We start from the raw sequence: 21,085 nt of genomic DNA, 5'->3' as shown, positions 1-21,085 counted from the left end.
TTATGACTTGAGCTGAGGTCAAGTACTTACCTGACTGAGCCACCTAGGCGCCCCAATTCATTTCATTCTTAATACTTTCATGATACAAATAGATTCCCCATTTTACAGATGAAGAAAGTGAAGCAAAGAGAGAGAGAGTAAATTTGCCCAAGGTCAGAAGCTGAAAGCGGCAGAATGGAATTTTCAAGGGAGCGGCTCTGTCCGTAGAGACTTGGTTTTTCACCACTATGTTATTCTGCTTTGGTGACTGGGTCACTAAGAGTTCCAGAGAAAGCTCAAGATCTGATAAAATGGTCCTTATCTTCCTGGAGGGCTGGGGACGCTATAGCCTATACACTCTCGTCTGTAACCTACTGGAGGGTGAATAAGAACTAGGTTTTGCTGTTAAGGGTAAATAAACATTATAAGTGTGTGTTCATTCCTCTTGTGCGGAGAGAAAAAGGCATAGCACAGTGGAGCTGGCATACAGAAGAATCTGTCCAGATAATACAACTTCTCATTTTCCAACTGGGTACAAAGTGATCTTTTCAATTCCTGACTAGGTAGAGAAGTCATGGGATGGCTGCATAGCTCAGTCAATTGGGCTTAACGACTTTTGGTTGCAGCTTAGGTTGATTTGTGAGTTCAAGCCCTGTGTCAGGCTCTGTGCTGGCTGCTTGGAGCCTGCTTGGGATTCTCTCTCTCTCTCTCTCTCTCTCTCTCTCTCTCTCTCTCTCTCTCTCCCTCTGTCCCTCTCTCCAGCTTATGCTCTGTCTCTCTAAAAATAAAGAAAATTTTTTTAAAAATTAAAAAACTATAATCTGCTGTGATTAAGTGATAATATTCACCAAACACAAGTAAACAGGCTTTCATTTCAATGCATCATCCACTTGTTTATCTTACTGCCTAATCTTTGACAGAATGATGAGTATACACAATAAAATATATGCATTATTACTAGCCCTTCCTTAAAAGTATATATATAGTCATATTTTCATATTTTGGGTATTCAGCTAATCACAAAGGTTGTTTATGTTTGGACGTTGTCTTACACCATGGGTTCTAACCTTTTCCAAGTTATTTTCAGACACCATTGTTTGAGAAAAAAACCCCACAAGAATCTGAAATTGCCTGTATGATCTCTGGATACCACAGCTTATAAAATATATGCTGCTCCGTGTTTAAACAGATCTGGGTGCCACAGTTTTCATTTGGATCCTTCTGCTCAGCGTTCTGCTCTTGGCCTTGACCAAATATGGTTTATCATAGGCACCCTTGCCCCTCAAAGGGATATGGGAAAAAATGGCTTCAAGACAATTAACTCTCGACATTTTTATGGTTGTGTCCTGTGGGTCATAATCCTTTTTTTCTCCTATCTTATATATATTTTATCTTGCAGGCATAGAAATGGAGTAATGGTGGTGAATTCATGGATTGGGAACAAAACAACTCAAGTTAGAATTCCAGTTCCTCATCTATTCGGTCCATTCAGCCATCCATCCATCCACCCATCCTGAAATTTCTTAAACACTGTTCTATAAGTATTGGCATCAGGCTTCTAATGACAAAATAGTGAAGATGGGAGATTGCCCTTCTGAAATTAAATAAGGTAACACTGGAAACACATTTTCTATGTGACAGACATTGTGTTGAGTGCTCATTAAGTGGTCGTAAGTGCTATCACAGTTGTGGTGAAACAACCTTAAAATAACTCTCAGCAGTTCTAGTATATTTCAATTTTTTCCCTTTATTTTTCTCTACCCTGTATCATTTTAGGCTTTATTATCTCATACTGTTGCTAGTCTTCCCATGTCCATTCTCTTCTCTCGCCAAACTGTCTTGTCTATTGCTACCGGCTAATCTTTCTCATACAATTTTATGTGATCACTTTCCCTTTCAAATATTTGCAACTTCTCCTTTTGCCTACAGTCCTAAGGCCAGACTCCGCTTCCTGACTTTCAAGACCCAACGTTATGGGACACCACCTCACCTACCCAAACTTGTGTTTACATTTTTTTCTACTATGTCTGGCCCAACTGCTTCTCATCTTTGCTCCTGTAATTCTCCTTCCCTAGAACGTTCTCCCAGCACATACCTCTACTTTCAAAATTCTATATATTCTTTAGTACCCAGCTCAGAGGCAACTGGGTAGCTCAGTCGATTGAGTGTCTGATCCAACTTCGGTTCAGGTCATGACCTCACTATTTGTGAGACTGAGCCACACATTGGGCTCTGTGTTGACAGCTCAGAGCCTGGAACCTGCTTCAGATTCTGTCTCCTTCTCTCCCTGCCCCTGCCCTGCTCGCTCGCTCTCGCTCTCTCTCTCTCTCAAAAACAAACATTAAAAAAATAAGTCTCAGGGCACCTGGGTGGCTCAGTCGGTTGAGCGTCCAGTTTTGGCTCAGCTCATGATCTCACGGTTTGTGGGTTTGAGCCCTGCATCAGGCTCTGTGCTGACGGCTAGCTCAGAGCCTGGAACCTGCTTCAGATTCTGTGTGTCCCTCTCTCTCTGACCCTCCCCTGCTTTCACTCTCTCTCTCTGTCTCTCAAAAAATAAATAAAAAACATTAAAAACAAAATTAAAAAAAAAAGAAATCTCAGCTCAAAGATCACAATCTACCCAAACTCTTGCCAGGCTAATCCAGCTTGATAACGGCTACTAGTTAAGAGTCTACTAAACTCTACCCACTAAGTGACACCCTCTATAAGCCCACAGTTATTATTCACAGTTAAGCACCATGCACCTTGTTTTATAAGACATGAAATCCAGCATGAAACCTATTAACCAAAATTAAATCTCACATCTGGCTCCAAAATCCAATTTTATAACTCTGTAAGACTATCCCTATAGTAATCTTTGCAATGAATATATATTGCTATCTGTATTAAAAGCTATAATATTCCTTACTATTCTGGGCTTACAATAGGCAGTTAATAAATATTTAATAATTTAATTACCTATCTTTTAAACTCATCATATTACATTGATTTTATAGAAGAGTGCTCCTGATATAAATAATTTGCTTATATTGACATTCACATTGTAAATCGTATTTTAATCAATTCCATAATACAATCAAGCTTTTACATTAACCATATTAGGCATAAGGTTTGTTGTTACAAACATAATAAAAGTTTTACGACTAGTGTTTCTTGGATTTTTATTCCGGACTAACATCTGCAAGGACACAGCTTTTTAATCAACCAGCAAACAATTTGATACATTCAGATTCGCCCCCGCCAACAATACTTTTGTCTTAGAGTGTTTAAAATGTTCCTTTGTTTGAAGTAAGGGACTAAAGCTAAATGTATGAAAGCGGATCAAATGAAGATAAAATACGAAAGTCTTCTTAAACATAGTTAAGAAGAACAAATTTTTCTATCACTACCAGGCTGTGCATTTCCATATTAAATCCATTCCAATTTGGGGAAAATAGTTATCAGACCAGTTTTACTTTTACACCTGTCATAAGCACTTACTTTAATGGACATTTACTTTTATCCCCACCAATTATTTGTTAGGTCATGCTTAGTATTAAAAGCAGTTTTCAGGATTAGTCAATATAGCCTAAAAGAGCCAGTGAAGTGAAAAGAAAACAGTTCCCACCCACATCAGTGCTTTGCTTTGTAACCTCCATTTGTTCTGGCTCCTCCTCCTTTCTTTATAACACCATTGAAAGGCGGGTATATAGCCCATTGTTAGCTCCATTCTACTCATAAATTAAATCCCCAAAACCTCTTGGCTCATTATCTGAAGAGTCAGTTCCAGAATATTAGGTTTACGGTGACTGTAATTTACTAGATTTGTACCTTTCACTAAGCAACGTTAGAAGTTAATACACATTTGTCGGCAAAATTGTGAGACCAGCAGTAATGACTTAAAAACAAATGTTAGTAGAAAACCCCAACGTGAACAGGATGACACAAATGCTGAATGTTAAGCAAACTGCTGCTTACCCCGAACAGTTTATATCATAAACAGCTGAACTCAAATGATCAAGTATCCAGCAACTCGATTAGCATTGTGACCTGATTTGAAGCTTTGCTGGATGTTAATGAGTGTCCCGGATCTACATTTGCACAGACAATGCTTCTCTGCTATGAGCAGGAGTAATTGCCAAAAAGTACACGGCGAATAAATGACCAATATTTCTAAAGCTCCAGGTTTGATCGTCAGCCTTCCCTCACTACACTTTAGGAAGAAGGGAAATACCACCAACGATGCCAAGAGAAGTCCTCAGACTGCCTGACAAGATCCAGCTGGAACTCCTGGCACAGATTTGTTTCACTGATGAAACTAAAGTTGGAAGCCAGTGGCAAAGAGAGATGTCCAAGGCACCAGAGCCAAAACATCCAGAATGCTTGCTCTGTTGTTAATTGCAAACCACCACCAGTTCTGCAGTCTCACTCCTGAGTGCCTTTTCTACTGCTGGAGAGAAAGCTTAGGCAGCTGCCAAGGGGCTTGAACGTACCTTCCCTCACCCTGTATTGTTTTCCCCTCCACCCCAGAGTCTCCAGAGTTTCTCAAGCAGCCAGAAGGACACTTGATGTAATATGGTGCTTTAATGCAGTGCCGTGTGGATCTCTGGCAGTCTCCGATAAAAGGTCATTCCTCTTTGTTGAATGTGAAAAATACGTTTTCCTCTTATTTCTAGGAATACCCCAGAGGACACAGGATTCTGGGTCTCCTGGAACATGTGGGCAGGGAGCATCAGTATTTCTCTGCTCAATTTGAGGGTCTTGTAATATTTCATAAAGGAGCAGAGTGATGATCACAGTTCAGGTTCAACTCCAGCATTTTACATGTTAGGTCCACGTTCTCCATTAAATGCTGAGAGCGGGGGTACAACTTATGGTTTAATACCTAGTTCCGTGGTTCTCCAAGTATGTTCCCCCACTTCTACCCCAACTGGCAACATTGGCATCACCTGAGAATCTGTCAGAAATGCAAATTCTCAGGCTCCACCCTAGAATTAGGGAAACAAACTCTAGGGGTGGGTGGGGCCCAGCAATCTGTGTTTCAACAAGCCTTCCAGACAATTCTGTTGCATGCAGAATTGTGAGAACCACTGCCTTAGACAATCATTAATTTAGTATTTGATTTTTAAGATGAGGTGTGTGGAGTATATAAAAACTCAGAGCTTGACGGAGGAGATTAGCTTGTTTATCCATTACCTGTAGCGTGTTAGACACTGAAAACATAAAGGTGAAATGTAGTGTTGGTCTCTATGAGAAGCATGCTGTGTCAGACAAATTACCCAAAACCTGTACAGCACAAGGTGATAACACAGGTAAGTATGATGTCCTGTAATGACACGGGAGAGGGCGATTCTACGTTGGATATTTGTAGTGCTTTAAAGAAGTACAAAACTCTTTAAAGACTGAGGCTCTTTGGGGTGCCTGGGTGGCTCAGTCAGTTAAGCGTCTGACATCTGCTCAGGTCATGATCTGAGTTCATGGGTTCGAGCCCACATCGGGGTCTGTGCTAACAGCTCTGAGCCTGGAACCCGCTTTGGATTCTGTGTCTCCCTCTTTCTCTGTCCCTCCCCCATCAAGCTCTGTCTCTCTCTTTCTCAAACAAATAAATAAATATTTTAAAAAAATTAAAAAGAAGACTGAAGCTTTTTTATGTGCCTTGTTAAAATACTTTACACCTTTTCTTATTTAACCCAAGTTTTTTCTATCTTTCCATTTTGCCCAGAAAGCAATAGAAACTCAAAGAAAGTAAATAAACTGTGGAAGATCTCAGTCTCACTGCAGATAATGATCTGAACTGGGTTCCAAAGGATGCACCATGATCTTGACAGTCACGGAGGCAATAAGTAGGATCCAATATTTGGAGCCTGATTCTGGGCGAGGTGAAGGTGGGACTCCTACATTGGTGGGGGGTTGCTGAGAAAAGCCAAAACCAAGAGAGTTATGATTTTTTTCCCCCACCCATGAGCTCGTGAGAAGCTCGTGAAGAATTTATGTACGGATGAACTCTGGTTTATACAGAAAGTGAAATCTGAAAGCAGGTGACATTTGTTTCCATTCTATTAGGCTTCTACTTCTCATGCTGTCGACCCTTCTGGCTAAACTCTGCATTCTTGCTCCTTGAGGCACAGATTTTATGTCTTCTGATAATACTGCCACCTGAATCCAGGGGCTTCTCTAAACCCAAATGAGTCTCTTGGGTCTATGGTTATCTTAGAATAGATCTGCAAGGCTTAATCTCACCTTGGTGATCTAACCGAGTGGGTAGAAGGTAAAGAAACTGTGGGAACTGGGCAGGAACATGGCACTGACCCAGTGACCTGAACATTGTGTCGCAGATGGTGTTTGCTTTGGATTGTTATCCTTCATCTCTCAGTTGTCTTTTTATGTAGCAAAATAATTTACCTTTTAATAACTTACGAAACAGAGATTTAAAGCTTGATAACATTTAGACTACCAAAGACTGAGAAACACACAGTTGAGCATCTGACTCTTGATTTCAGCTCAGGTCATGATCCCAGGGGCTTGGAATAGAGTCCCCCGTCAGTCTCCGTGCTGCTGAGTGTGGAGGCTGCTTGGGGTTCTCTCTCTCTTTTTCTCTGCCCCTCCCTTGCTCACACTCTTTCTTTCTATTAAATTAAATTAAGTTAAATAAATTAAATTAAATAGTTAAATTAAGTTAAAATAAAAAAATAAAGACTGAGAAACATGTATACATTTTAAGGTATATATTCAGATAAAATTTTGAAGGATTTTACTCTCCGCACACCCAGCCTATTTAATATCACCGTCTCTAACTTTTATAATAATCACCACCTAAGGTCGTCCTGCCAGTCAAAGGCTCTGGGGTCAGAAGGACAGCATTTGAATACTGATTCCATTTTTTATTAACAACATCACTTAAAGTAAATTAGTCAACCTGTCCATTCTGCCATTTATCATCATGTGTGAAAACAGTCGCAAATGGTACCTTTCCCATTGGGATGCTGGAGGATCTAATTAACATTTAGAATAAAAATAAATAATGATAAAAATTGCATTTTGTGTTGCTAGTCTGAATAGCTAGAGAGCAATAATACTTTTAATAGTTGAGTTTCAGTGATTTGAAAATTCAGTTTTTTAAGGTACTAATCAAAGTCTTTCAGTGATCTTTAATCAACTGACTTGGCAATATACCATTTCAAACGTCCTATGTTGTTTCCTTTAGTTTCATTTTGCAACTTAAAAAAGAACAATTTTAAATGTTTTTTAAAAAGTTTATTGATATTTATTTTGAGAGAGAGATAGAGAGCCAGTGTGTGTGGGAGGGTGGGGGGCAGAGAGAAGGAGACAGAATCCCAACCTGGCTTCACGCTCTGTGCCCAGAGCCCAATGCAGGGCTTAAACTCAGAAACCATGAGATTATGACCTGAGCCGAAATCGGGAGTCAGACACTTAACCAACTGAGCCACCTAGGTGCTCCAAAAAAGGAGAATTTTATATGAATAAGGGATTTCTCTACTTTATACGTCTATGACCAATCACTTTATATATAGTCTGTTTGCACAGTAAATCCCAATGTTATTCAAACTGAAGAACAAGCAAGGAGAAATAACGTTAAAAAAATCAGCACAACGCCCAGAAGCCTCAGCTCATCGTTATCACATGGCTACTGGGTGTCCTTTGTGTACCAAGAAAACGTTCCCACAGGGCCCCAGAAGTGGCATCTTCAGGACGTGTCTACAAGTTGCAGCATGGTTGGGAGCTCAGGGTGTTGAAAAACAGAGAAACCTGGCCTCAGTATTAGGAAACCCACCTTATCTCCTTCTTCTACTTCACAGAGTTTCTCTTCGGTTGCAGGATTAAAGACAGGAAATTTCTTGCCACTCACTGAATCATGCCACTCATTGTTTATGAAAATCTATAGAGAAGGAAAGAAAGGAGGTAAATAAGCATTTAAATATGCAGCAAATTCTCTTACAAACTTTAAGCATTTCAGGAGGCCTAAGTGAGGCCAATGTTAAAACCTCACTTCCTTTACACACTTCACTCCACCCTACAAGGTATTTTTGGCTGTCTAAGACATTTATACACACAGACACATGTGCGTGCATGAGTCTGTGCACACACTCATTAAAATAAAGCAATACTTTGAAATTACACTGAGGTGCAAGGTCATTTCATCCTTAGAAAACACAGACTGGAGGAAAAAAATCTAGAAATGGTGATTTTATCTGAATTTGAGGCAAGAGCAGGGATTTGATGGCTTTAGTCTCGATTAATCATCTCAATTTTTCACTTCAGATCCTGAAGTTTCTCATGTTGGGCTGCTGGTATCATAAATGACTGTTTTCTGATCCTTTCTTTTACTGTTTTAAAGATAGGTTTTAAAAAAGGTTTGTTTAGAAAAAGCATTGGTGACTTACATGTTTTCACTGACTTTTTTAAGGCATATGGGTTTTATTCTTTTAAATGGTTATCTAATCATTTATATGCCCTCAGATAAAATCAGGCACTAGATTTCTTAGTGATATCTAAGAGACTTGCATCCAAATAGACAGAAGAGTCTGGGAAACATGGACTTTTGTTCTGTGTTTAAAAGAATAGTAATATTTAAAAATGCTTGTATGCATTTTAAAAATATGCGTTTCAACTTTTGCTTCATATGGAGCCTAACCAGGGCCTTGATATGTCATTTTATAAAGTAAAAGTACTTTACAAAGCCTAATTAAGAAGTATTCCTTTTATGGTAAATAAAGTTCTGTTTTGTTTCTGGAAAAAACTAGAATTTCTTCTCCCTTTTTCTCATCTCATTATTTCTTGTTTATTCTCCTTTTTCTTATTTATTTTTGAAATACAAAAGCCATCATAAGCATGCTCCTGAACTTTATGTATTACAACTTTCCGTTAGATTTATTATTACAACATGAATTTGTGTATTTAATTGTGAATCACAGATAGTTGATACACACAATTTTAAATGAAGGGTGGCATATGCATTGTATTTTTAACATATATCTCATTTCAGACACCTCCCTTGCTTGGTATTTAAAGATAAGTTATTAATAGTGCAGCCCTGGAGCACCTGGGTGGCTCAGTCGATTAAGCCTCCGGCTTCGGCTCAGGTCATGATCTCACGGTTTGTGGGTTCAAGCCCTGTGTCGGCTCTGTGCTGACAGCTAGCTCAGAGCCTGGAGCCTGCTTCAGAGTCTGTATCTCCCTCTCTCTCTGACCCTCTCCTGCTCACACTATTTCTCTGTCTCTCAAAAATAAATAAAAAAGAAAAAAAAAGTGCAATCCTGAGGGAGAAACAACAAACCAACAAAGGTTTAAAGTTGTTCCTATACTAAATACAAATCAGTTAGCTATTAAAAATTCCCCATGTATGGATATCCATCATGTATCTCTAAAGGCTTAAGTAAAATTAATTCTATATTCTGTAATTTACAAGATTACTTAGATAGCCTGATCTCAAAAAATGTTTCTTTGGTCTCCTAAGTTTCCATCATAAACTTTATCACCTTTTTTTAAAAGTCTTTTTAAATGTCTGCCCTCTCTTAGGCTGTAAGTTTTGGTAGATAAGGTCAAGAATGATGCTTGTCTGGTTTTTTGGTTTATCCTGTGTTCAATACAATCCCAGCCTTCAAGCGATTTTGAAGGTCCATCAAGGATTCATGAATAAATAACTTAAAATTGAATCAACGAACCAACAATCCAGTAGCTACACATGGGAATGACACATCATATTCTACACATGAGCACACTATGGTATTTATGATTTGCTGAAAACAAAAACAAAAACAAAAACAAAGGGAAGGATGAACCTTCTTATCTGCCTATTCACACCAGTACAGTTATTCGTATGTCAAAACAACATAAGTCCAGGAGTTTAGAGGAGCTTGCAAAACTGTAGTGCAAGCCTGGAATTGATGGGAAAAAGATGTGAGTGTGAATAAATAAAGGGGGGGTGCATAGCAGTTCAGATGAGGACGCTAGATGCTCAAGGACACACACATGGAGGTGTGGGAAATGATAATGGCACACAGATAATGTCCTTCAAGTAAAACATGTTGGCATTCGAGTTCACCGGGAAGAAAGATAAAATTCAGATTAAAATACTGATTGCCCAGGGGCGCCTGGGTGACTCAACTGGTTAAGCCTCTGACTTTGGTTTAGGTCATGATCTCCTGGTTTGTGAATGTGATCTCCTCATGAGTTCAAGCCCTGAATCTGGTTCTTTGTGGCCAGCACAGAGCCTGCTTGGGATGGTCTGTTTCCCTCTCCTGCCCCTCCCGCACTCGCACACATGAGTTCTCTCTCTCAACTATAAATAAATACTTAAAAAATACTGGCTTGCCCAATGAATGAATCTGCATTCTAACCCTGATGAACACATTTTACAAAAGCCTGTAATCACCTTTAAAGAGTATTTTCCCTTATGCATCTCTAGCCCTTACTTTCTTATAATTTTCTCCCTGAGGGATGGCTGGGAAATATCTTAATCAATGTGTCCCAAATTCTTGTCACTGTTGCCCCTAGCTTTCTGTTGCTTGTTTAGCTCAGACTAACATTTTATAGCTTGCACATTCTCTCTCTTTCTCTCTCTCTCTCTCTCTCTCTCTCTCTCTCTCTCTCTCTCTCTCTCCCCCCCACACACACACACACACATTTCTCCTCTCCTGTTAATGACTTCCACAATCCCTACCTTGTCATTCTTTGGTATCACTTTGTTTTATTCTATCATAAACCGATGCCCTGTTCTTCCTGGTCCCCCACCTCTGCCTAATTAAAATTTAATCTTCCCCTCCCCTTATCATAAGCCAATCCAATTCACATTTTGGCCACTCCTTGGGACATTTAGGTGGTTCTTCTGAGTTTTCCAGACATGCTTCTCCTAACCATAAATAGCCCCAATATCCTTTTCCAACTTTTTATTTTACTTCCTCAGTTTATCCTCTACTTTAGACTCATCCTACCATCTCAAACAGCATGCTCTTCTGCTCCATGCTGTTCCTTTATTTATTCATGCTGTTCCTCAGGTGAAGTCTCCCTGTTTTCTTCCACTTATCCTTCAAGTCTCACTTAAAGTGTCATTTCCTCATGAGGATTTCACGAGTTGGTCCAATTGGACTTAACCTCTTTTCCCCCTCTTTTCTGACCTGGCCTTTCATATTTTGCTATTAAATTACTTATTATGTTCTGCCAAATAGTGAGTAAAGACCTGAGACATCTGGAAGGTACTGTGGGAAAGTGTGAGAGAGGGAACCCCTGCCCTCAAGGGGCTTATAATCAAAGAAGAGCATGTATTCACATCAGCATCAGCCAGTAAAGAATGGAAGGTTGTAGGGTAAAGACCTGAGCAGTGATTAGTCAGTAGATTGCAGAGTGGAATTTACGAAAGAGTGGGAGAAGAACCAGAAGAATGCATCCCTGAAGGAGAGGATTGGAGTGGTGGAAAGAAGGGGAACAAGACTGAAGGGAGGGAACACTCTTGGGATACGTATAATCCAAGGAAGAGATTACAGGACACAGGGAGAAAGTTTGTGGAAACAAGTCATAGATGAATTTCAATGATGAAAAGGAAGCCAGATTATGGTGAATCTTGACCCGATTCACAGAGTGAAAAGGTTGGACTCTATTCCGGATGTAATAAGGGTGTGACAGGATCAAATGGATGTTTTAGGAATGCTGAAGTTACTGTACCCAACATGGATTTGAAGTAGAGCGGCCAGAGTCCCAGGAGATTAGCCGGGAGACAATTTTTAACATTCCAGGCATGCACTCATAAGGCTTGAGAGCACAGTGAGATAGCAAGCAGTCTGCAGGTTATGAAATAGATACATTCTCCCCCAAATACAGGCCGTCCAGCATGCAGACAGGGTCCAGCATAGACCATGAGATGATCAAGGTGGCTGTAAAGCCAGATACCCTACCTTCCTTTTCTTCTCCTTAGCTGTGGAAAGTTTTTTTTTTTTTTTTGTCAAGAATGACCTTGAGCATCCTTTTTTTCACTCTGTTTTAATTTTGTGGGTTTTACATTTGACATTTGCCTTCCAGCTAACTGTGTGACCAAATGTTTGTGAATCATCATCTTCTCTGTCATATGAAATGATTAGGTGGAGCTGTGTAGGCTAACGGATGTTTGGTATAATATTGATGAAATCTATTTCAGGCCCGTGCAAATGATCTATCATGGTGACAACATCATTTTCCATTTGCTGTTTGCCTTTCGCAAGTTTGGGGGGGAAAGGAATCATCATGTAAAAGTAAAAAAAAAACTTGGGTCCTATTTAACTCCTATACTACCTACATTCTAATTATGAGTTTTGGATGCAGGATACACTTAAATAATATATGTACACTAGACCTCAGCTTAAAGTTCACAATATTGATTGGGAATTATAGACTCCGATACATGCTGTTAGTCACCGAGTGCTTCTTATTTGGGGAAACAATCAATGGGAATGTTGAGGAAACTTAAAAATTGATTTTTACTTTTTAAATTTTATATATGTCAGCCTTTAATGGATATATCATGACCTTAGATTTTAAAAAGGAGTGACCGTTTCCTGAATGTAGTTTAGTGTCCAAAAATACATCATAATTTTGAATAAAAAAAAAGCTTTCCGGAGTAAAAACTATTGTGTCTTAATGTGTTTGGTATGAAGCTACAATTCTAAATAAATAAGCCCTTTCCTCAAAATATTCCTGGCTTGGATCAAGCTGAATTTGATTAATAGGCAAAATAAAACCTATTAGCCTTACCTGTTGATAGAACAGTTTGTAACCTGTTGGCTTAAAGAGGAGAGAGTCCCTGACTCCTTCCAATAGATATTCAAGCTTCCCTAAATTCGCATCACCTCTTCGGGGACACAACTGTGGCTCTAGACTCTCTAAGGGAAGCAGAGAGATGTTTATAGGTCACATTTTCAATGCACAGAGAATTTCTTCTGCGATACACCAAGGGTGAGGGAGGGTGACGGAATTCTCCATCTTATGTCCCTGGGGTGGATTTCCAAACTTGAGAACCTGACTCACAGCCTGTGGAGGGATGGGTGTATTCTGTAAATGTGTAAACTTTTCTCAGCAATTAGGCACCTACAAAAGTACCAAAGACTTTGGTGGGGGAGGGAGAAATAATAAGACGGGAATGAATAATAGGAGAGGATGAACAAAAGTGAGGCAGAGGTGGGAAACATTTAAAAGAATCAAAGCTACATCTCTGGCAGTTACTTTCATCCCAAACCCTGAGGCAGCAAAGAAAATGTTGAGATTGAAAGTAAAAAAAAAAAAAAAAAGAAAGAAAGAAAAGTAAAAGAAAGAAAAAAAACCTGAAAGGAAATTAAGGAGGAAATAACAGAAGGGAGGAAAATATTTAACTGTAGTCAAAAGAATGAAAACAGAATGGGAGTGACCAAAACAAATGTAGGAGAAAGAAACTTTTCCTTTCTTCTTTTTCTTAATTTTATTTAAAAAATTTTTTTAGTGTTTCTTAATTTATTTTTGAGAGACAGAGAGAGACAGCATGAGCAGGGGAGGGTCAGAGAGAGAGGGAGATACAGAATCTGAAGCAGGCTCCAGGCTCTGAGCTAGCTGTCAGCACAGAGCCCGACACGGGGCTCGAACCCACAAACCATGAGATTGTGACCTGAGCTGAAGCTGGACGCTTAACCGACTGAGCCACCCAGGCGCCCCAAAACTTTTCTTTTCGTTTCTGTTTTATATTATAGTCTGACTTCAGTAACATGAACGTATACTCTTTTACTCTTGTTTGCTAAAGCGTGACTGTTTCGAGCCACATCTTCACTGTGTCCTACAGGTGGCAAAACTACTTGTCAATGACCTTTGCATGTCACACATACACTGTATCAAAGAGGTAAGATGGAGAAGCACCGGAAAGTTCTGTACTGCTTTTTAATGTATTTCACAATATCAAGGTGCAACAATACAATGGCTTGCCCGGAAGCCTTCTTCCTTCCAAAGAAAGTGCCAGATATAGGGCACATTTCAGTTATCTGTTGTTTGCATTGTTTCAATTTCTTATGAAGTATCAAGAGAGCAGTGGAAATAGTCACATGATAGGACCCAGATAGAGGCGGGGAGGTAGTTGTTCAGGCAAAGTTTTGACATCTGTGATATTTATGCAGATTCCTAGGAAATGAATTTCTGTTAACAATTTCAATATTACAATAAATCATCAGGTAGAGACATGACAATATATAATCAGAAAACCAAATATTAGCAATGCTTTATATCCCTTGCAAACAGTGTCTCTGTTTGTGGGAGATTTTGATACACACGTACCCAAAATGTATCAGTGTTATGGAATCAGGGTCCCACACAAATACTACTCCTCTGATTTGTTTCTTAGCAGTGGCTTGAATTAGGAAGCACCCATTGCCCGGGTTCTTTTGAACACGGCTTTATGTCACTACTTAAACCTGGTAAATGTGTGAGGCATTTGGCCATAATTATCCCAGCATCATGAAAACCCAAACCGCCACCATCACCAACACCAGTCCAAGCCAGGTAATTGCTACTTTGAGAGAAGGGTGTCACTATTTTATCAGTGCCTGTATTCCCATGAGGTTTCTTTAATGCAGCTCTGTATTGCATCATCCCACCGACTACCCATGCCACTTCAGAAACATTATCTTAACTTTGGGTTCCTCTTCAAAGGAGCTTTTCCCATAACCCCTGAGAGTTGTCTCACCCAGCCTTCTTATTCTGGCAAGAAGTTACTGACAAATGCAGTTGGTGAAGTCGTTTAAAGAAATCATGTGAACACTTGCAGTAATGAGACGCCCCATGAAATTGGGCTCAAAGTATCTCTTAGAGCATTTGTTATTCACTTTAGGGTTGCTGCTCATTAGGGTTCTTGAAGCAGGCAGGTGCCAGAGAACAAAAGATTTGCCAAGACAGCAGTCCTTGGAGATGAGCTACAACATTGCATTTGTAGTGAATGGTTACCTCCCAGGAGCAAAATCAATGTTGGTTTCACCATGGGTTCCACCATGGCCACCAGCTTGTTCCTGTTGGACTCAGGCACTTTCTGAAGGGGGAAGGTCAGTGATTCTGAGCTGGCTGCATGTAAGTTTCTGAGAGGAAGAGGAAGTCAGGCCCCTAAATGACTAGATGATGGTCACTGCAGGTAAAATTATGAGGTTGACCCAAAACTATTAGGACATTGCTGCTGGTCAACAGGCCACACTTTGAGGGGTGTGAGCAAAATCCGCAAGCCTGTTAGAAATGCAGAATCTGAGGGGTACCTGGGTGGCTCAGTCGGTTAAGCATCTGACTTTGGCTCCGGTCATGATCTCACAGCTCATGAGTTCCAGCCCCATGTTGGGGTCTGTTCTGATAGCGTGGGGCCTGTTTCGGATTCTATGTCTCCTTCTGTCTCTGATCCTCCCCCACTCATGCTCTGTCTCTCTCTCTCTCAAAAAAAAAAATAAATATGAAAAAATTTAAAAAAAAAGAAATGCAGAATCTCAGACCTCCCTGCAGAATCAGAAGTTACATTTCAACAAGAACCCTCCCTGATTCACCTGCAAAGTCAAGTTCGAGAAGCGCTGTCCTACAGTGCCTTCTCTTTGTTGGTCCACCTGTCTGGGGATCTAGTGCCCTAATCATACCTCTTCTCTCATCATCCAAATGTCCACTCTCTCGGTCAGAGTGAGGAATGCATGATACAAATGAAGCAACAGGTATGAAAGCACTTGTTAGAGATGATCCAGGAGAATGTGAGTCGGACCGTGGCTAGTATGTAGGGGAAAACGATATCATGTGGAAAAGGATCAGATCTGAAATGAGAAGCTTCGAAATCCAGTTCATTCCATCTGTGCCTCCTGAGGGCTGTGTGACCTTGAGAAAATCACTTAAGATGTCTGCATTCCAGTTCCTAAGCTTAACAATGGGACACTAGTAACCTGTTGTGTTCTCTCTTCCTGGGGTGACTTAGGTGACTCAGATGGGAGCAATCAATGCAAGGATTTTCAAAGGATGGCAGGCGTTGCAAGAATTCATTCCATGTCCATAGGGAATAGAATAACTAGAGAATTGTGGGAGTCATCTTGGGAAGGAGAGGGTTAAAGAGAGCCTGGACCAAGCAGTTAGTTAGCACCAGGCATTTCCCACAGATTACCTCACTTAATTCTCACAGGGCCACTTTCCAAGGTAGTTATTATTATTCCCAATTTACAGACAGGATAACTGAAACTCAAGGAGATTAGAAGCCTGGCCAAGGTCATAGCATGCACTAAGCAGAAGAGTTTATCTTGTTTAGCCACCGTACCTTGAACCCACCCAGCTATTTGTTCAACCGCTTCAAAGCCAAAAGCAAACAGAATATTGCCTCAATCAGAAAGGAGTTGGAAACATTTCCCAAGTGAAATCAGTGCCTCGGCACAAACGGCTTCGTCTTGAACTTAAGTCCTGTTCTGTCTGAAGCCTCCCTCCATGGTCTCCCTCCTACAAAATCCATCAGGCGGTCTGACCACAGCCTCGTCCTCTGGCCTCACCTGCTCCATTTTCTGGCTCCCTTCACTACCATCATGTTAGCTTTTGGATAGGTCTTTGAACACAGCAGGCTCTTCCCTGCAGAGGACTTTGCATGTGCTCTTACCTCTGGCTCCTTGTTCTTCCCTCACTCCCACCCCCACTCCCCCCGCCCCCAGGCTCTCCAAAGACACTTTATGCTCTGCATCAACCTTAAATGCCCCTTTCTTAAAGAAACCTTCCCGAACAGCTCATCAAACTCAAGCTCTTCCCGTCAGTTGTCCTGACTAAGCATTTATCAAAATTTATGATTAAACTATTCACGGACTTGCTTGTTTCCTTCCCCACACCCTCCAAGAACATAAACTCCTTAAGGCAAGAGACCTATTAGCCTCCTTTACGTACAACCAAGAACTGAGTGGTAATTCAATGACTTGTTAAATAAACAGAGGAAAATGGGAGGAGTGAAGAGAATGGGGTAGTTGGAAATGCACAAGGCTTGAATTTTTTTTGCTGTAAGAATTCAAAGAGCAGATAATGACGCATGGCACTTAGTATGCAATGATTCATAACTCTTCTCTACCAAAAAGATATCTGTAACTCCAATGTGTTATTCAGGGATACCAGAAATCTAGGAAGGCCATCTCTTACTCCAACCAAAAGCTATTCCATAGGAGTCGAAGATACATAGTTCCCATAGAAATCACACACCTATTTCTAAATCCTCTGAATCGCAGCCTCTCCCTGCCCAAACCCCACCTTTTCAACCAAAGCAGAATGTCTGTTTGCTTCCAAGCTTCCTTATTGTTCTCCTTTTTTTTTTTTTCTAAGTTGGCAGCCAACTTCCTCGAGTTGGCCTGGGAACAGCTGAGCAGCAGCTGGAAAGGCTCATGGTCAAGTCCCCTCCAGTAATCAGGAATGGACAAATGAGAGGCAGAATAAAGGGTAGCCTAATCCAGCAGCTCCATGTTCCCAGGTCGTGGTATGGATATTAGACAAGACACTTGGTGTGAGGGGCTGGTCCCATGCTTTTAGCTTTGTTATTTTCCAGCTGTATGTTTTTTTTATGTTTATTCATTTTGAGAGAGAGAGAGAGAGAGAGAGAGAGAGAGAGAGAGAGAGAATCCCAAGCAGGCTCTGCTCTGTCAGCACAGAGCCTGACATGGGGCTCGATCTCAGGACATTAGATCAAGACCTGAGCCGAAATCAAGCGTTGGACACTCAACCCACCGAGCCACCAGAGCACCCATCTAGCTGTATGATTTAAGGCAAGCTTCTTGGCCACTCTGGTCCTCAGTCTCCTCATTGATAAAACCAGAGGAACGTCCTCCTAGGATTATCATAAGAAATAAGAAGGATCAACGCAAATAACTTAACCAGTCATTGGTACAGAGTAAACACAATGAATTTTAGCCACAACTATTTCCTGAGTGTAGGTCCCTGTGTCCATAAGTGTATGAAATGTCATTGGCAGATGAGCATCTTTCCTGGTATGAACACTTTATTGTTCAGTGAGTTAAGGTAAACCTTTTGGGGTTTGAATCCTGTCTGAGAAAGTTTGTTTTCTTGAATTTTCTATTTCTCTCTCTCTCTCTCTTTTAAGGTAAAACAACAATGTCGTGAAGGGAGAATGGAAAACAAAGTTACAGAATCCTGGAAGAGAGAAGTTTTGATCCCTGAAATCCTGAATAAACCCTGGGAAGTTCACACCAATGTGATCCTTGTCAGGTGGGGCATGATTGTGTGTGCAAGAGAGGCAGGAATACTAGGAGGAAAGAATGAAATGAGAGCAACCCTTGTGAGAAACAGGTCTTGGAAAGGCCGAGTAAAAGAAGATTCTGGAAAATCAGAAAGAATTCAGAAAAATAAACAGGATCGGGATAGCCAATGTTAATCAATCACCTCCCACTTGCCAGGCACTATTTCAAATGTTTTATATGCATTAAACTCATTTAATGCTTTTATCCCCCTTAGGAAATTGGAAACTTTATCATTCCCATTTTACACATAAGGAAACCGAGGCAGAGAGGGGTGAGGTAGTTTGCCCAATGATCACATAAGTTTTAAAAACGCTCTTTATTTAAAGCCTCAGTAAAACAGATGAGCTGGCAGATATGGGATGCATTTAGAGTTGGAAAGGGGAAAGATCAGGTTAGAAATAAGATCCAAGTTTATGTGGATTTATAATGATGTTATTAAGGTTTTCAATTCTAAAAGCATTTGTATCTCTTTAGAAACTATTTCTTAACTCTGATCTGTTTTATCCACCACAACAATAAAAACACAATCAGACTGTACTAGAGAATAAAAGGTATGCAACACTGACTTCTTTTGTTTGGATGAAAAGCAATCTCAAACTTGAGAATGTGTAGCTGCAATCATTTTTTTCTTACTCAACTCTGCTTGGCCCTTCTCTCCACCTTGCCCCAATGATCAATATATTTCTAGTGATAATAAAGAAAAACATTAACATAGTAAGAGACAAATAACACAGAGTTTAAGGACTGACCACACAAGGTAAGTCCACACGCATTATAAAATTCTGACTCCCATGGTTTGCAATCAGGAAACTTAGTGAACAGCCATCATTTTTCCAACTCCTCTTGCAAGTGCAAATTTAATACGATTCTTCAGTGGGACACAGTAAAAAGCAAATGCAAAGCCATTTGAAAAAGCTCACCCATTTAGATTTAATTACATACATAACTGGTGTCCTCCCAAGTGTAAAAATGCTGTCACTAATAAATCAGACAATAAGATGCTATCTGAGCAGAACCGACTTATAGAGAAGATGTGTCAGCAATCAAAATCCACGCACTGACATTGGGTATTTCTCCCCAGAAAAAGTTCTTAAAAGAAGTGCAAATGGCTGCTCTTTGTACCTTCTTTCGGATACTGAGATCTGTCATTTTCCTTGGAGGGGCGGTCTCTTATACTGGCTTTGAAGTGAATAGGAGATTCCAATCTTAAAAACATCTCTCTGTGTTAAAGGATCGTTAGATCTGTGTTCAAGGATCGTTAGATCTGCGTTTGCATGCTAGATTTTTAAGGGCCATTTCACTTGTCCACTACTGTTTCTTACATGGTCAGTTACCAGCTACTAAATGAAGCTTAATGCAGTAGGAAGAATATTTCATTTTAGAGTTTCCTCAAGACACACATACAAAGGAGACCACAAACTTCTGCAGAGCAGTTTTTTAAAATGTGACATTCTGACTATGAAAATATCTTCCCAAGTATTATCATAGGAAAAGAAAGTCCCTGTAAGAATAGTAATAAGATACTGTTTAGTCATTGGCAATGATTTTGACATTTACGAAGTGCATTTTTAAATGTGCCTGCTTTAGATGGATTTCTTGTGAATGACCAGTTTGGATCAAGGCAGTTGGGAAGGCTGAAGTCTTGTCATCTTTTGGGCACATCTTTGCCAAGTGCACACTGTTGGAGGCTACAGACTCACCTCAGTTTTCATGTTCTCATTTGGAATAAAATTAAATACACAAATGTTTTCCTTTTCAATAAAACCTCATAAAAAATAATTCCTTCATACACTTCTAGCTGCCGGATCAACCACGTTAAAGGCACAATCGGTCTCTGCAGGCACTTTCCTAAGGAAAAGAACCAGCCAGCTGAGCAACTTCCTCATTTATTGTGCTTATGAAAATGAAAATGTAACCGACCTTAGGATTTCAACACCATCCATGGTTACAAGCAGGGGAATAAATAAATAATAGTGGGGCTTTTGCTTTATCATTAAGTTATATTGCTCTTGATTTTTCATTGGCTAATTCAGAAAGCAAAATGGCTCTCCCTAAGTTGGAATGGTGCCTCTCTTCCCTTGCTTTCTGCAGTGTCCCATGAAGCTGGTTTTAAGTGATTTTGTTCAGTTTGGGTTGATTGCTGGTTTTATCTGTTCGTTTGGGAGTTCTAGCCTCTCACAGGAAAGCAAGCATATAACAGGGTGAAACAGGCAAAGTTCAGAGATCCTTCCGAACAACTCAAATAGGATCCATTTCCTGGTTCCCCTAGCTGTGGATTTTTAAGTCCGGACCTGGCTCCTGCTAATTTCTCTAAATATTTATCAGTTAACAATTACGCATCTGCTCCAGTGGCAACAAACTTGGCTGAAGAAAGAAATAAGAATGCTTTCCTGCCCCAAATATGCTAAATAATGCAAGTCCATTTGGAGTCTTTGAAACAGGAGTTTTCATCCAATAATCTGACGTAGGTCCTTCGATTTTGGCACTCATTAAACATATAGAAAAACCATGTCACTGCAGCGTGCGTTTCTCCTTTAAAAAAAAAATCATTTCCTATTTGTTTGGCTTTTACCAGTAAGTTTATCTCGTAAGTATTTGCATCTCTTATCAAGCATTCTGAGTTACACTGAAGTTAATAGAACTGCTTAGTAAAGTCCACTGAACTCTGGTGCAAGCAAGAACCTTTCACACAGAAGAGAATTCCTTTCACTTAGACATATTTTAAGAAACAGATTTATGAAAAGTTGCCTGCTACGATTTAGAAGTCATTATTTGATCAAGACACTAAACCCAAACCTGCACTTTGCAAGCCTTTGGTTTTTGTATTTGCAAAGGGCTCCTTACCCAAGTTTACTCGCATTGACCTTTTATGCTTTCCACACATGTAGTTTTTA

At 40.1% G+C, this 21,085-nt stretch overlaps 1 protein-coding gene across 1 annotated transcript in view; it reads right to left on the bottom strand.

The window, feature by feature from the left end:
• Positions 1 to 21,085, bottom strand: part of ALDH1A1 (aldehyde dehydrogenase 1 family member A1) — a 56,475-nt gene that overhangs the window by 35,247 nt on the left and 143 nt on the right. Inside the window, exon 2 of the mRNA XM_029920921.1 lies at positions 7,751 to 7,855. Within this exon, the coding sequence (XP_029776781.1) occupies positions 7,751 to 7,855 (105 nt within the window). The remainder of the gene's footprint in view (positions 1 to 7,750; positions 7,856 to 21,085) is intronic.

Source organism: Suricata suricatta, chromosome 13, assembly GCF_006229205.1.
Source record: "Suricata suricatta isolate VVHF042 chromosome 13, meerkat_22Aug2017_6uvM2_HiC, whole genome shotgun sequence".
Classification (NCBI taxonomy): Eukaryota; Metazoa; Chordata; class Mammalia; order Carnivora; family Herpestidae; genus Suricata; species Suricata suricatta.
This window is presented reverse-complemented; position numbering and strand designations above follow the sequence as displayed.